At 36.3% G+C, this 17,542-nt stretch overlaps 1 protein-coding gene across 1 annotated transcript; it reads left to right on the plus strand.

The window, feature by feature from the left end:
• Positions 1-760: 760 nt before the first annotated feature.
• PMEL (premelanosome protein) lies at positions 761-16,888 on the plus strand. Its single transcript, XM_053708120.1, has 12 exons — positions 761-902; positions 4,671-4,802; positions 5,058-5,204; positions 5,285-5,425; positions 5,634-5,795; positions 7,252-7,629; positions 8,357-8,785; positions 9,787-9,924; positions 13,468-13,561; positions 16,012-16,217; positions 16,313-16,403; positions 16,594-16,888. The coding sequence occupies exons 1-12, from the start codon at positions 761-763 to the stop codon at positions 16,742-16,744; spliced, it is 2,211 nt and encodes a 736-aa protein (XP_053564095.1). The 3' UTR covers positions 16,745-16,888.
• The last annotated feature ends 654 nt before the right edge of the window (positions 16,889-17,542 follow it).

Genomic DNA, 17,542 nt, shown 5'->3' on the forward strand with positions numbered 1-17,542 from the left:
TTTGTGTGTGGTGGTTTTTTTTTTTTTTTTGTGTCCCTTAATAGGCCAGAAATTTTAAATGATATCTTAACTACTAGAGTACAGGTGAATTAATCAGCTGATTATTTAACCTGTGATCTAGTTAAGATGTTCATAATATCTGGCCTGTTAAGGGTCCAGAGGCCTGGAGTTGGGGAAACACACGTTATGTAAATCATTCTGTAAGTTGAAAACTTTAGGATGGTGGTGCCTTTGAGAATTGGAGGTGTCTGGCACTGTCCTTGATCCACCACTGGGTTACATTCCTCTCTCAATTACAATTTAACGAAGATTAAGATATTTGTATCACTAGATTAATTTATAGGGATCCAAATATCTGGAAGATTTTTAATAGGCATGGTACTGTCTACTGTACTGCCCTCAATATGATAAGGTATTGCCTCTCTAGTCACTACTGTACATAATACACAAATGTGAATTGCTTGCACTTTTTTATGGAATATTTCACAATTACTTCATTGTTATAAACTGTAGTTAACCGCCACCCCCTGAACAGTTAATAGTTTAAATGCAGTTTTATAGACTCTCTAAGGACTGTGTATAAAGTTAAAAAAAACTCAGAACTGCATTTTGATTTGTTACACAACATTGTATAATAGAAGTTCAGTGATAAAGTCACATGAAGTAAATTCTCTCTAAAGCTTTAACCTGTGACTTTATCCCCTTGTGAGTTATGTGGGGAATGTATTACTCCTCCTGATGTCAGAGGGAAGGTGTGATCATGCTAATGAGCTATTGTGGTCACTATTCTAGGGGCTTAAATGCTTCAGCATTGATGAAAAAGGGGCACTTACTGGACAAGATGCAGGGACTCTACGTGACGGTTCTTTTAGTATTGTGTGCTGGGGTGGAAGCTCAGAACAGTAAGTACCAGTTTCCATAAATGTCTAAATGGATATTAGAAATAATATACTACTAATGTATCCTGAGCCAGCACCAAATTTTATTATATATAAATTATATTTCCCCCTTGTTAATTAATTTGCAGTGTGAATGAGAAGCACCCAGTGTTACGGTTAGCTTCTTTAAAGAAACCTGAACCCCCTAGAGCTTTACAACTCATTTTGGTTATCACATTTTGTTTCATTCTCTTGGTGTCCTATGTTGAATGAGCAGCAATGCACTAGTAGGAGCTAGCTGGACATACCTGGTGAGCCAATTACAAGAGGCATATGTGCAGCACCAATAACTAGCTAACTTTCAGTAGTGCATTGTTCCCGAGCCTACCTTTGTATGCTTTTCAACAAAGGATACAAATAGAGCAAAGCAAATTCGATAAGGGAAATCAACTAAAGTTGTTTACAATGGCATGAATCTGAATCTCAAAAGCTATCTTTGGCTTTGTTGTGGGTGGTGGGGTTTTTTTTTTTTTTTTTTTTTTTTTTAATTTAAAATCTGTACTTGTGTTTAAGTAGGCAGGACTAAGCAGAGGTGGAAAAATACCACTATAGTTTACTAGTCAAGAGATACTGGTCCACTCAATGTTAATAAAGTGATGATAAACTCCCCCCTTTATAAAAGCAGATCCGGAAAGTTGGTAATGTTTTAGATGGAGTTTAATTCATCATTGTAAAGAAGATGCGCTATAACTTACTTTTTAATATAGAATTCCCTGTGCTTTGCCGTCCATTTTTCTGTGAGCTGCTATTGTTCTCCAATCAGCGCTCTAGCTACAACAAGTGCCATATGGGGAGAGAGCTGATTGAACAACAATTCAGTTAGCTCACAGAAAAATTTACTTTTGAAGTGGACAGCAGAGTGCAGGGCATTTGAGTTTCACATCTATAATAAAAGTTACATTGCATCTTTGTTACAACTGATGAATGAAACTCAATCTAAAATATCGCTAATATTCCGGATCTGATTTTAAGAAGGGGAGACTTTTATCCAGCTGCCAGGGTGCAAACAGCAAATCAATGGAATGCACTCACTGGTCTTTTTAAACAAACGTGTTTTTAATGCAAATGGGTGAGTCCATTCCATTGTCTCTATCTCGTAACATTTTCAGCTGCTTACTATTTATATTTTCAATGCAATTGACCATGTAGCAATTTTTTTCATGTAGCCGGGTTATGCTTTTTGATTGTGCCCTTGAATCTCTATAGGCTATTGGGGTTGAAAATATTTTCAGCATTAAATTGCTGGTGAAGGGGGCAAAATATTTTTACTAAACATAATCTCACTTTTGTTTGGAGCAGAGAAGTCCTTTAGCGTAACAGGAACAAACCTCTGAATTATGGTAGTACTTTATGTAGTATTAATTTGTGTAAAGCAATTTAACATTAGGGCATTGTGCCAGACTGACTTTTACATTTAGAGTTCAGTTGACCACACATCCCACAGATCACCTGACTGTAACTAATGCACAACTGCACGGACTTATTGGCATGTTGCTGTAAGTACAGGTATAAACTGAGGTCTTTTGTGTATTTGTATTAAAGAGACAAACACATGTAGTATTTATTTTAAATGCCATCAGCCAATTCTACATTTTTAAAAAACACATTAGCAACTTTTTTTTCAATAGTCATACCCCACCCACCACTTGCTTTATTTGGTAAAGTCAATCCAGGCTTAAAGGGACAGTTAACACCAGAATTTTTGTTGTTTAAAAATATAGATAATCCCTTTATTACCCATTCCCCAGTTTTTTGCAAAACCAACACTGTTATATTAATACACTTTTTACTTCTGTGACTAACTTGTATCTAAGCATCTTCTGACCGCCCCTAATCACATGACTTTTAGTTATTTTGCATATAGTTGCATTTTAGCCAATTAGTGCAGTGTCTGCCACTAGCCACGGGCGTGATCACAATGCTATCTATATGGCCTACATGAGCTTGCTCTCCCCTGCTGTGAAAAGTAAATAAAATAGAGGCGGCCTTCAAGGGCTTAGAAATTATCATATGTGCCTCCCTAGGTTTGCTTTCAACTAGAATACCAAGAGAACAAAGCAAAATTGTTGATAAAAGTAAATAGGGCATGTAATTTTAAACAACTTTCCAATTTGAAAAATGAAAGGTTGTTTTTGGACTTGACTGTCCCTTTAAAGGGACACTTTATTATGCCCATTTTCTCATCTAATTTAGCTTTGAACACTGGATTTTCAAGTTCTCAGATTTGTAAATTGACACTGCAATCTTCAAGGTTTACCTTGCTACATATCTCACTCATTGACTTTAGCTAATAAATGTGAAACAATGCACTTTATACTAGCACAATGACCATGGTGTTGTCTGGAGGCTTAAAGGGACAGTCAAGTCCAAAAACAACCTTTCATTTTTCAAATAGGGCATGTAATTTTAAACAACTTTCCAATTTACTTTTATCAACAATTTTGCTTTGTTCTCTTGGTATTCTAGTTGAAAGCAAACCTAGGGAGGCACATATGATAATTTCTAAGCCCTTGAAGGCCGCCTCTATTTTATTTACTTTTCACAGCAGGGGAGAGCAAGCTCATGTAGGCCATATAGATAGCATTGTGATCACGCCCGTGGCTAGTGGCAGACACTGCACTAATTGGCTAAAATGCAACTATATGCAAAATAACTAAAAGTCATGTGATTAGGGGCGGTCAGAAGATGCTTAGATACAAGTTAGTCACAGAAGTAAAAAGTGTATTAATATAACAGTGTTGGTTTTGCAAAAAACTGGGGAATGGGTAATAAAGGGATTATCTATATTTTTAAACAACAAAAATTCTGGTGTTAACTGTCCCTTTAAGGTTCTGAATAATCCTCTGCAGGCTGTGGAGGAAAAGAGAAGATTCTCATGGCTGTAAAGCTCACCCTTTAAACCTCTCATCTGCCAAGAAGGATTGCAATTCCAACTGGTTACATATCCTGTAATAAGGGTTTTTCCTATGTGTTTAATTATTTCAGGAAGGAAAGTAAAGATAAATCTGCATCTCATAATGTTGGCCTCAAACTGACTTTATTTTTCATTCATCTCAATCTGCAATTTACATGTAGGGAAAACCTAAAATCTGGTTTACTTTGGGTACATAAAGTGAGACAATAGTAAGTAAATCTATTAGGGAAAGTAAATCTTAATTCATTTAAGGAATGTGAGATTGTTACTTCTTCTTGTATAATAGTGTTGGCACTAAGATGGACCCATGCAACTCTATAGCATCTTCATCATCCTGTATTCATTAATCTGAAAGTAAATTTATCTAGACTACTTACCACCTAAGTTATCTGGGAACTAGTCACACACCTCAGCTGAGAGTCATGTGGATTCCAAGGAGGATTGAATGCTCATGTGATTCAGACTTTGCCTAGAGCCCATCACAGCATGGTGCCAGCATGCACATCACATGCTTGTTGCAGGGGTTCTATTCAGCAGAAGTCAGTTTTGGATGGGGGTGGGTCAATAGGAAGAGTAGTATTCATACTGTAACTTCTCAGGGGCTATATTTCTCCCCCCCCCCATGCACTATTAAATACTAGTGTGCATTTAATATCATGAATTGCCTGATGTGTGGGTGTCTAATTAGACATCACAATATAACCAAAGTTAAATTACTTTGTCTTTCTTTTGACACCCATGCCACATACTTTTAGACTGTAAGTGTGTGTATCCTGGCTTGCATACAATGTGTAATTAACAATTCTTCCTTTTTATAGGGTCTCGTAACAGGGTGCAACAGAGCCCTCAACAAATTCAAAGTAATAAACGCCCACCCTTTAGGTCATGGAACAGCCAGATGTACCCTATATGGAGAGGGGATGCAAACCAACAGAGAGACTGCTGGAGAGGTGAAAGTTTGAGATTATGCTAAAAAAAGATCTGTAGCTTTCACGTACAGCACACTGTCTTTATATATTTTTTTTCTTCATAGATATATTCAGTGAGTCACTAACTTATATACTTGTAGTTTGTGTAGGTTAAGAATAGAGAGATGTAAAGTGAAATATTTAATTGTCTTAACATTTTATAAAAGCTTTTACCCATGGAGCATTGTACCTATGCCTTTATTGCAAAAAAAATCAGCTTTTTTTTATCTCTTGCAGGTGGTGAGGTAACCTTTAATCTGGTCAATGATGCACCAACCCTTACTGGAGCCAAATCTACATTTTATATCAATATTAACTTTCCACACAATCAAACAGTGCTACCCGATGGACAAGTTGTTTGGAGCCAGAACCGTACAGAAAATGGTCAGTTTGTCTAGAACCCTGAGAGGTTTAGGTGGCTTGTTTGATTTTTTAGTTGTTTTCTGAAGCATATTTGTTTGCAGGCACATGGGTACCATCCGGGGAACCAGTTTATCCTGATGAGGGCACTGAAGGCTCAGATTGTACATTCCCAGATGGCAGCCAATTTCCACGTGGTGCTGAGAAGAAACGCAGCAAATTTGTCTATGTTTGGCAGACTTGGGGTTAGAATATTCATAGATATATTTTTATTTATAATTGTGTTTCCCCTGTTAAATGGATGTTTAGCCCAAAAAATAAATGCAGAACAAATGCACCATTTCTGAATGTAAAGTTTAAACTTTTTTTTTTTTTTTTTTTTTTTGTAAATAACTTGTGTTGGTGTGATTATAATATCACTGACATGGACTAATGCATCCATCTTCACTTCAGGAAAGTACTGGCAGGTGGTAGATGGGCCATCTAGTCATCTGACAGTTGATACTGATGGTGTTCCGCTTGGCTCCTACAACATGGAGGTTGTTATCTATCACTATCGTGGGCGTCAGAAATTCATTCCCATTGGCAGTACCTCCTCTCAGTTTGCAATAACTGGTAAGAATTGTTTCCCCACCTTAAAGTGCCATAAAACAGGTTGAGATCTGTGCATAGCCTAAAAGGGCTAATTAAAAATAGTTTGCATAAAAAATAGTTTCAAAATTGCCTGGCTTTTTTTATAATTTGCAAAAATACTTGCATAGCCATGCGTTCTGGAGCACTGGGCTCCATCTCCCTTATCAGTGTTTAGACACAGGCATTGAGTTCACAGATTCTAGGCATGCTCCAGCAGATAATCCCTATGCACTTTTGCATTCTACCAAAACAATAGATATAGATACAGCCATAGAAGGAAATGTGTGGGGCGAGTTAGAGCTTTACAAATTGGAAACTTGAAATGAAAGGGTTAATGGCGAGGTACTGCAGTATAAATTTACAGGTAAAGTAATTAAAGTACATATTTTGTCTCTATCCCAACTTGTTTTATGTCCCTTTCACACTCAGAGAATGCAACTTTCTAATTTACCCCTATAATTAAGTTAGTTAAAGGAACGTAAAACCCTTTTTTTCATTCATGATTTAGATGGAACATAACATTTCAAACAACTTTCTAATTTACCTCTTATCATATTCTTCGTATTCTTGTTATCCTTCTTTGAAAAGCAGAAATGTAAGCTCAAGAGTGTGCACGTGTCTGCAGCACTATATAGCAGCAGTTTTTCAACAATGTTATACAGTAGCACTAGATGGCAGCACTATTTCCTGTCCTGTAGTGCTTCAGGCATGTGCACGCTACCTACCTAGGTATCTCTTTAACCAAGGATAACATGCGAATGAAACATTTTTGATGATAGAAGTAAATAGAGAAAACAATTTTTTAAAAGTTTTCTATCTGAATGAGAGAATTTTTTTGGGTTTAATGTCCCTTTAAACATTTTAGCAAAATAAATAATAGAAGTAAAGTTGTTTACAATTGTTTGCTCTATCTGAATAATGAGAAACATTTTGGGTTTCATGTCACTTTTATTTAAAGGGACAGTTAAGACACATAATCATTATTCATTAGGTTACTTGCCTATCGTTTATGTGGCACATCTCTCCCCCTGCGCTGCAGTCCTCAGGGATTATCTTTTTTTTTTTTTTTTTTTTTTTCCAAATAACCAACTGCCGTTTTCTCCTTTTTAGTTTACAAAACCTTACCATTAACAGTTGGCTCATATTGGGGTTCACTCACTACCTCACTTCAAATGCCTTGCATATCTCTGAAGCCCCAATTACCTCTGCCCAATGTTTGCTTTTTCTCTTGACCATATAAGTGTATAAATCTAATGTTCAGTTAACGTTGTGTAGTTGTTAACCGGCAATTTGTGTCTTTTTAAAAGCTAAAAATTTGTATATGTATCAAATTTCCTCTTATTTTTATGGTAATCATTTTGCAAAATGTGTGTGTATATATAATTTTATTATCTTTCAATTATTTCCCCCCCCCCCCCCACACACACACACTTGACAGATCAGATTCCTGTTTCTGTAACCATGTCCCAGCTCCTCGACCTGAACCAGGAGGACCAACGGTTTATTCAGAACAGAGCGGTGTCCTTCTCTGTAGCTGTTCATGACCCCAGCCACTACCTCCAAGTCGCTGACCTATCATTCTCCTGGGATTTTGGTGATCAGAGTGGCACACTAATAACAAGGAATCCAGATATCACCCATACATATGTGTCTGCTGGTGTATTTAGACCACAACTGACCCTGCAAGCAGCTATTCCTATAACACCGTGTGGAAGCGCTGCTCCTGTTGTGCCTACACAGTCTGAGTCTACAACAGACCTCTCTCCAGAACCTGCAACTGAAGCAGCCGTTACCACAGAGAGCGGATCAGAATCTGGTGAGTCTGTCTACAGCTATAAGGTGTGTGTAGTTAACAAAATGTGCATTCGCATATCTTCCACACTTTTTTGAAAAATGAGACTGCACAAGATGAGACAAGAATTGAAATAAAAATCAAAGAATGTGCTGGGTTGCATACCTCCTGTAAAAAAGGAAAAGCTACACTGTGTTGCTAAGAAAATATCTATACCATAGCTTAAACAGCTAAGTAGTTTACACTGTGGAATGTATTCTTAACCTAAGATTGGTTGAGCATATAGTATAGCAGCCATTTTATTCCATGTTAATCTTGTAATTTCACACTAATGGGGAGATTTCTTAATTTTTTTTTTTATTATTTAATTAACATGACCATTGTGTTTTTTTTGTTTTTTTAACTTAAAATTCACTTCATTAACAACTAGTGAAACGTTTGCAACATTTACTTTATAAACACCCTGGTGCAAAAAAATAAAATGCCCATAGTGAAAGGCCACAATGAATTTCACTTTCCAATGCTTTCAGTAAGAAGCTGTCATGATGCAAATCCTTTATTTTTTTTTCTCTCCATTATGCTTGACTTTACCTGATGATCTATAGTCCTTGCACCAGTCACAAAACGGGGTACAACTCCAGATACATTAAACCCAAGTGCTCTGCAATGAACACTTGTTACCTATATTATATACAAATTTGTACAGGTGTGCGGTTTTATAAATATATATATATTTTTTTTTTTATTACAGTACCTCCCACAGGAACATCTGTCCCAGTTCCAAGCAATATTACAGTTTCCGAAGCAACTTCCATTCCTAGTGCAGTAACTGTTTCAGTAGATGAACAGATCAATGTAGGAACTGAAACTGTAGAATCAGAAGCTAGCGAAAGTGCAATTACAGAAAGTGAGACTGAAGTTGCCACAGCCACTGTGGTTGTCGAGGAATTTGAAACTGTGACTTCACAAATTACTGAGATAATCACCATATTAGCCACTGAAGTAGAAACTGAGACTGCAACTGCTACAACTTTGATCGACCAAGAAGTTGTGACCTCAGCATTAATTGTTCAGGAATCTGAAGCTTCAACTATTGTAGAAGGAGATGTAATTACCGCATTAGCTCAGACTGAGGAAGTCACTGCAATTGTAGAAGGAACCCTTAATGCCACAACTGAAGGTTGGTACATTAGTAGTGAAGAATTGGAGACTAGCGCACCTATGTAATAAGGCACTCTGTCAGGAGACTGCCAACCCACAATATAATGGTTGAACAAAGAACAGCAGCACCTATACAAATTGCAAATGGTTTGTCAAAAATACACTCAACATTTTGGGCATTTATGTGCTGCTGTTTTATTTAACATTAGTAGTAAAGCACATGCTGAATATTACATTAAGCCGTACATAAAATATACTGATGAATAATGCTGTCTTACTCACTTAATGTAGCAGACTGTTTGCAGAGAACATGCATTTAAAGGGGTGAACTGTATGGAATAAGATTGCTGTCAAAAAGGCAAGTGTGTGTGATTCTTTCATCATAGATAAATTGTTACATATGAATAAAAATCTAAATTTACAAAAAAAAATGTTTTTAATACAAATCTTTAATTACAAAATATGTTGTCATTTACCATACAACATGCTTTAACGTGGTGTTTTGCCTTTTTTGTATTAAACATGTGCTAAGGATAATTGATCTCGTCAGCCATTTCTTCAGATTTAATTGACAGCTGTGATATCACAAGTTCATTAGCAAAATGGGGCACTAGCATTTATTTTATTTTTTTAGTGTTTTGCTACATGCTGGACGTGCAAAAATAAAATAAAGTTACTTTGTTTATGTATAATTATAAAGAATCACACACACTAACCTTTTTAACCGCAATCTTTTTCCATAGCTCCTGTACCTGGTGTGTTCCCGTGCCATTATGGGCAGAACAGACAGCCAATCGGGAGGGGTATTCACATATAGCCACTAATCATTGGTTATGTTCTGCTCAATAAAAACATGGGTTTTTGCCTGGTGTATGGGTTCCACCCCTTTTGCAGGGGTTGAACAGTATTCAACAGATTTGTGAAATGACATGATAGCATTGTATTATGTGTACCAGAAACTATATGAATATTGCAGTCTAATATGGGTTAAACCAAGGTTTTAAATAAATTATATTACAGAACAAGTTGCTCAGGCAGTGACTACTACAGAAGGTCAGGAAGAGGTGGTGGTCGCAAAGCGTCAAGCACCTGAGGACCCACTTGTAGGCTGCATTCTCTATCGTTATGGAACATTTTCAACCAGCTTGGATGTTGTTCGTAAGTAGGAATTTAGTTTGAACGTCCTATGGATAACCCAGGAGTGTGTGTTTTTTTTTTTTTTTTTGTTTTTTTTTTTTTTGTGTTGCTTTGTTTTTTTGAATATAAAAAAAGTGCCGGAACTAAATGGTTACTGATTTGATATATTGTGCTCAGTAACTTTGAGAAAAGCAAAGGGACAAAGTTATTTATAAATGCTCAAATATTTTGCAGTCTCCTCTTGTTAAAAAAGACAAAAAACAAAAAACAAAAACAACTAGAGTATTTTACATTGATTACAAATATTACCTGTTAAGAAATGGCAGAGGTGGTGGTTCTCAGTAAGGTGAGTACCCCCACAAAAAGACGGTGGTAAAAACCCCAAAATTTATATTTGAAATCTCGCTTGGGGGGGGGGGGGGGGGGGGAATGTGTGTTCTGAATGTTATCTTTTTGATAAAGATAAAATTGATGTTTTAGTTGACTTACATTAACCCTTTGAGTGCTAAGCAGGATTTAATTTTTTTTTCTGTTTTCACTATTTAAAAAACAAAACAAACATTTTGACTACACCCCCCCCCCCCCCCAAGACTTACACTGTTGGAAAGGTTAGACGATTACCTTTCCAACAGCGGGTCTTGGGGGGGGGGGGGGGTCTGTAGCTGCTTAGATGGTTGAGATACAGGCTTCTAAGCAGCATGCCCCCTTTCCCAATACTTTGTATTGTTAGTCCTTAAATAAAGTTGCGCGGTGACGTCATTGCGTGTGATGTCACCGCACGTAACGGGAAGCCCCAACAATGCATGCTACTATACAGGCCCAATCGCCAGGGTGGGAGCACCCAGAATGCTCAAAAGGTGGTTGAGTGCTAGAGACGGCTCTGAGTCATCGTTGGCACTCAAGGGTTAATAGTCTCATTAAAGGGGCACTGAACCCAATTTTTTTTTTTTTTTTTTTTTTTTTTTTTTTATTCTTTCGTGATTCAGATAGAGCATGCAACTTTCTAATTTACTCCTATTATCAAAAATGATCTTCATTCTCTTGGTATCTTTATTTGAAAAGCAAGAATGTAAGTTTAGCTGCCGGCCCATTTTTGGTGAACAACCTGGATTGTTCTTGCTGATTGGATAAATTCACCCACCAATAAACGAGTGCTGTCCAGGATACTAAACCAAAAATTGGCAGGCTCCTTAGCTTAGATGCCTTATTTCAAATAAAGATGGCAAGAGAACGAAGAAAAAGTAATAAATTAGAAAGTTGCTTAAAATTGCATGCTCTATCTGAATTGTGAAAGAGAATTTGGGTTCAGTGTCCCTTTAATTTTACTTATTAATAATTTCAAACAAATTTAATTTGAAATCCTTTGTGGGTTTTTTTTGTTTTTTTTTAGCTACAGTGCAGATTTTTTTTTTTTTTTTTTTTTTTTTTTTTTTTTTCTCCATTCTATGTTAGTCTTTAAGGGACAGGAAACCTCAAATGTTTTTCATGATTCGGATAGAGCATACAATTTTTAAATTTACTTTTATTATCAAATAGGCTTCATTCTCATCTTTTGCTGAAGGAACAGCATTCTACTACTACTACTGGCAGCTAGCTGAAAACATCTAGTTAGCCAATCACAAGAGACAATGGTATGCAGGCACCAAACGCCAACTAGCTCCCACTAGTGTATAAGGATATGGGCATATTCATTTTCAACAAGATACCAAGAGAACAAAGCACATTTTGTAAATAGAAGTGATTTTAAACGTGTCTTAAAACTGCATTCTTTATCTGATTTTTGAAAGTTATACATAAGCTTAAAAGGGATAGGAAAGTCTACATTTTAAAATCTCTAAATTTTTATGCACTGCATTTTTTTTTTTTTTTTTTTTTTTTTGGTAAAACGTGTTTACTTGAAGGTTACAGTAACGCTAACTAGCATACTATACTGAAAGGGACACAACTCTCCCTTCCCCATTCATGATTCAGACAGATCATGCACTTTTTAAATAACTCTCCAATTTACATTTAATCTAATTTGCTTCATTTTATTGGTGTCCTTTTGTTGAAAATTATACCTGCAGGAAGGGAATTGGGGGAAGATTGGTGGCTGCACATAGGTCTTCTCATTGGTTTAACAATGTGTTCAGCTGTCTCCCAAGTAGTGCATTGCTGCACCTTCAACAAAGGATACCAAGATGATAATGCAAAATTGATAATAGAAATAAAATGAAGTGGCTTACAAGTGTGTGTGTGTGTCTTTTTTTTTTTTTTTTTTTTTTTTTTTTTTGTGTGGTGTTTTTTGTTTTTGTTTTTTTTTCTCTCTCTCCATGGCCTTCTCCGCCAGGATGGTCCATGTGTTTAATTACTTTCTATTTAGGTTACAAATCATTAAAACAAATACAGCACTCATACTTGTCGGTTGAATTAGTGCAATGTGGTGGTACTCATGCACTCTCAGTAAAATGGTTGCCTTAATAGCATGGTGTCACTGTGTCCACACAATCCCATATTGTCACACATACTTCTCATCGGCTGATTTAGCACAATGTGGCTTTACTCTTGTAGTGTCGGTAACACTGTGGTATTGAGTCAACCAACAACCATTTTTATTACCCACATCTACTTTTAATTTTAAAAATTTATAAACCCTTATGTTGCTGGTTTTGCACTTGGTACAACTGGAAAGTATAATAAAACTTCTATGCTGAATCTATTTGTTCTGCGGCTGCACTCAGGTGTGTGTGTGTTTTTTTTTTTTTTGTTTGTTTTTTTTTGTTTGTTTTTTTTTAAATTTATGCCAACAGCAACAATTGCTTTTTATTTAAAAAAATAAATAAAATAAAAACAATGGTGTGAAATAATCCTGCCAAAAAGTGCACTGCCCTCCAAAGTGCAGCCGCAGACCCATTCCTTCTCCAGCTACAACAGTAGCAGCCCCTCAACAGCACATGCACTGATACAACCCACTGCCGCCACCAGCAGTACTGTCAGAGGCAGTGGTTCACTGACTGGGACCAGCACTAGTAGCGGTGGCACCCCACCACTCAAGCAGGTTTTTACTTTGTTGAATTATTCTCTGCCGCCAGCTTTTCCACTAGTTTTGTCTCAATTATTTGAGTTACCTTACATGATCATAAACCCACTTAAAAATGTAGCAGCGCAAGTACCACCAGCATGCTACTGTTGCAAAACCACTGGCTGTGTCTAGACTCCCGGTTCCTCCACAGATCTGAGCACTCAGTTATGATTTATAACTTACTGCAATTTCCTCCAAGAATGCTGGTTGGTTGGCTAGAAGAGGCTGAGAGAAACTGTCCCTCTATTCTGCTGCTCCTTCCTGGTTTGCATGCATTGGATAATTCCTGCTTTCATCCTAAACTGCATATATCAACTGAAAATGGAATTATTATTATTTTATTTTTTTTAAGTTTTTGGTAAAGCAAAGAAAATACCGGTTTCTTTGCTTCTTCTGAAAACTAATAAAAAAGAAAAGGGAAAAAAAAAAAATCTATAGGGTAGATCATAAAAGGATCACTAAAACTTCATCTTTTAAAGTATATTGCATATGCTTATTTACAGAGGGCATCGAGAGTGTGGAGATTGTTCAAGTGGCTACAATAGCAGCTGATGGACTTGAGAATGCAGTGGACCTTACAGTTACTTGCCAAGGAAGGTAAGGCTGGACAAGTTCTAACCGGTCAACAATGTAATGAGATGTGATACATGTTACAGATATGCCAAATCACTTGAATGTGATGCAGCACATTCGTAAATATTGAAGCCGCAAAACTAGAAAATATCATATGAAGATATATTGCCTTAAAAAAAAAAAAAAAAAAAAAAAAAAAAAAACCCTTTAACTGTGTAGTTGTCCTATGGCTACTTCCTTCCTTCTCTTTTTTTTTTTTTTTTTTTTTTTTTATACGGTTATCTGCATGGTGGGGGGGAAAAAAACCAATCTGCATCCTCATGAGTTCACACTTTGCTGTACTGTGATCTTGTGGAATTACACCATAATCTTGCAAGATTTCATAGTAAAGTTCCTTAACTTGAGAATGGATTTAAAGTACATTCACATTTCATGCTTACTCAATGGCAGATCCTGGGACTAGCACCTGGATTGAATGCTTAAATTTTATGAACTATGGGATGTGGCTAATAAGTTTCCTAGGTGACTTTAAAAAGGACCATGTAGTATATCTGTAAAAAGTTTGTCTAATTGTAATGTACATCACAATTTTAAGTCTTCAGAGCTAAACAAGTTGTGGTACTTAAAGGGATATAATTTTTTTTTTTTTTAAATTGACCTCTGTCTCTTGGTAACCTCTTGAAAAGTAGATAGGTTTAGGAGTGTGCACGTTTCTGGAGCACTATACGTCTGCTTTTTTTTTTTTTTTTTTTTTTTTTTTTTTTTTTTTTTGCAAGAATGCTTTCAACCTTTAATACGAAGAGTGTATATCACAATGTGATGTGACCAAAGATAAGTAAAACAATCACTTTCCTTTTAAAGGGATATTCCAGACAAAATTGGAATTAACGTGTGTGTCACAGCACTTGAGCAGTTGTAGTAAGCTGCTCGAGTATATCTAGCTATGCTGACACTTTTTAAACAGTATTAACACATACATGTATATTGCAAAAATGTTTTTATTTAAAGATCTAATTCATCTATGTGCATTTAAATTTTGACCGGAATGTCCCTTTAACTGAAACTGCTTCCTGCCTCAGTCTCTCCTGGATTGTTTCAAACAGTGGCGGCACAGAATTTTCAGAAAAGACGCTGGAAAGGCTTTGAAGTCCAATCTGTTCTTCTAACCAGTGATGCATATGGACTTCAAGGAGGAGAATTACAATAGTAAAGTAATAAACAAGAGATAATAAGGAATGTACTCTGAGGGTTGGTGATTAGATGTCTGTAAGGAGAACAGATTCACCAAGATGCACAGAGTAAATCTGAAGTAGAATTTAATAAAATAGCTCAGTTGCGTTGCTCAATGTTTAGGTGGAACACCACTTAAAGGGCCATGATACCCAAATGTTGAAACTCTTGAAAGTGATGCAGCATAGCTGTAAAAAGCTGACAAGAAAATATCACCTGAACATCTATGTAAAAAAGATATATATATATATATATATATATATATATATATATATATATATATATATATATATATATATATATATATATATATATATATATATATATATAATCTCAAAACTTCCTCAGTAGCCACATCACATTGTAAAGGAATTCTAAGCAGCAAATCAGTATGTCTGTCCCGGGACCACTAAGGGATTGAGCCTTGTGCACTCATGTTTCCCTATTCAGTTTAAGGAAGTTTACTATGAAATCTCATGAGAGTTAAGTCAGATATCGTGAGATCACAGTAAGAGTTCATGACCTCAGCCCTGTTGATGCTGATTGGCTGCAGTTCATTTCTTCGTTTTTTGGTTTGTTTGTTTTTTACCTACAGCTGGGCAACAGCAGAAGTAGAACTTCTTTTTTTTTTTTTTTACACAGAAATTGCTCTGCTGAGCTGAGGAAACTGTGAGGTAAAATCTTCCTTTTTTACATAAGATGCTCAGGTGATATTTTCCTGTCGGCTATACAGTTATACTGCACCAGTTTCAAGTGATTTAGCATATGAGTATTTTGTCCCTTTAACTCGAGCAACTCTATTAATAAAAGACTTTTAATCGCCAGCCCTCAGTATATTCGTTGGGTATACTTCTTGTATATACTTCACTATTGTGATTCTCCTTTAAGTTCATATACATTGCTAGTTATAACGAACTGAACTTAATCGCCTTTCCAGCGTCTCTTCTGAAAAGTCTGCTTCACCATTTTTCATACATTATTTAACATTGCTTTAAGCAATGTGTTTTCTGTCCTGCTCCAGACACATGCACAATACCAACCTAGGTATCCTTTCCAACCAAGAAAAGCATACAAACCAATGGTGTGCTTTATCTAAATCGTGAAAGGTAAAAATTGGGTTTCATGTCCCTTAACAATTTTGCTTTCAGTTTAAACCACAAAGAACTTGGCGATACCTACTCAAATGTGTTATACAGATCCTTAAGTTTTTAATACCAATTCTTTTCCCCAACTCTTCTCTACAGTATACCAAGCCAGGTTTGTACGGTTATCTCTGGCGCAGACTGTGCATCTCCACAGCAGACCACATGTAGCCCTGTAGCGCCATCCTCAGATTGCCAGCTTGTGCTACGTCAGGTTTTCAATAACTCTGGCAGTTACTGTGTAAACATATCTTTGGCTGATGATGTTAGCCTGGCTGTTGCCAGTACACAGGTCAGCATTTCAGCAGGTAGGTGTCGTGCTCAAATCCGTAAAACAGTTTTACAGCAAAGTGTTAACTGCTTGCAAAGTTCACTAATAGGTTCCTGTATCTAACTCCTACAGGTGTAAACGCTTCATCCACTAATGGAGTGGCCATAACAGTTGGTGTTCTACTGGTTGTATTTGCTGTTGCCATTGTGGCATACACCTACAGGTATGTGTAACTGATTGCAAAACTAATGTTCTGAAAAACTTGTTGGGGATTGTCTCGGCAGAATTGAGACATTTTGGTATGCGGGTACCAACATGGTAGGAAATACAAGTCTTTATTTCTGCAACATTTAATTTTTGTACACTAAACTTTTTTTTTTATTTTTTTTTATTTTTTTTATATATATATATAGAAATGTTAAGACCTACAAACCCCTACGAACTGAACCTACTTCAATCAACTGGTTTCCTGAGCGCCAGTCACTTCATCGTTTTTTCCAAAATGCTCTTGGCCGGTCCATGACTGGGGAGAACAGCCCGCTCTTAAATGGGCGCATTGTGTGACTATCTAACAGCTGACTTCCTCTACAGAGCCTCTGTTTTGCCCACAACATTGCATCTTTTAAAACTGCTCATTTTGTAACTTGTATACTGAAACTTCCTTCTCAAATGGATAATGTACAAGGCTATATAGCCAGGTTAACTGCAGCAACCACAGGATTTGGTCATTTTTTAAACAAACTCAAAATAGTCTTCTATCTGAACAAGTACAGGCATTCACACTAAGTTTTTGTGTATTTCACCAGATCTAACAATAAATTGTAATATAAAAAAATGATGGTGAGTTATTGCCTTGGGTCCATACCATAGCTACATTTATTGCAACTAATCACATGAACAAATTTATGTTTAATGTAACGCCAAATGGTTGCTTAATTATATGGTCAGGTCCAGGGGTCAGCAACCTTGGCTCTCCAGTTGTAGTTATAAAACATTTCCCATGATGCTTAAAGGGACATGAAACCCCAAATTTTTCTTTCATGATTCATATAGAGAATACAATTTTTAAACCACTTTACAATTTACTTCTATTATTTAATTTGCTTCCTTTTCTTATTATCCTTTGCTGAAAGGTTTATCTAGGAAAGCTCAGGAGCAGCAAAGAACCTAGGTTCTAGCTGCTGATTGGTGGATATATATATATATATATATATACTGATTGTTATTGGTTCACCAATTTGTTCAGTTAGAAACCAGTAGTGCATTGCTGCTCCTTCAACAAATGATACCAAGAGAATAAAACAAATTAGATAATAGAGAATACTATTAGAAGTAAATTAGAAAGTTGTTTCAATCTGAATC

The sequence above is a fragment of the Bombina bombina genome, chromosome 3 (genome assembly GCF_027579735.1).
Source record: "Bombina bombina isolate aBomBom1 chromosome 3, aBomBom1.pri, whole genome shotgun sequence".
In the NCBI taxonomy this organism is placed as follows: Eukaryota; Metazoa; Chordata; class Amphibia; order Anura; family Bombinatoridae; genus Bombina; species Bombina bombina.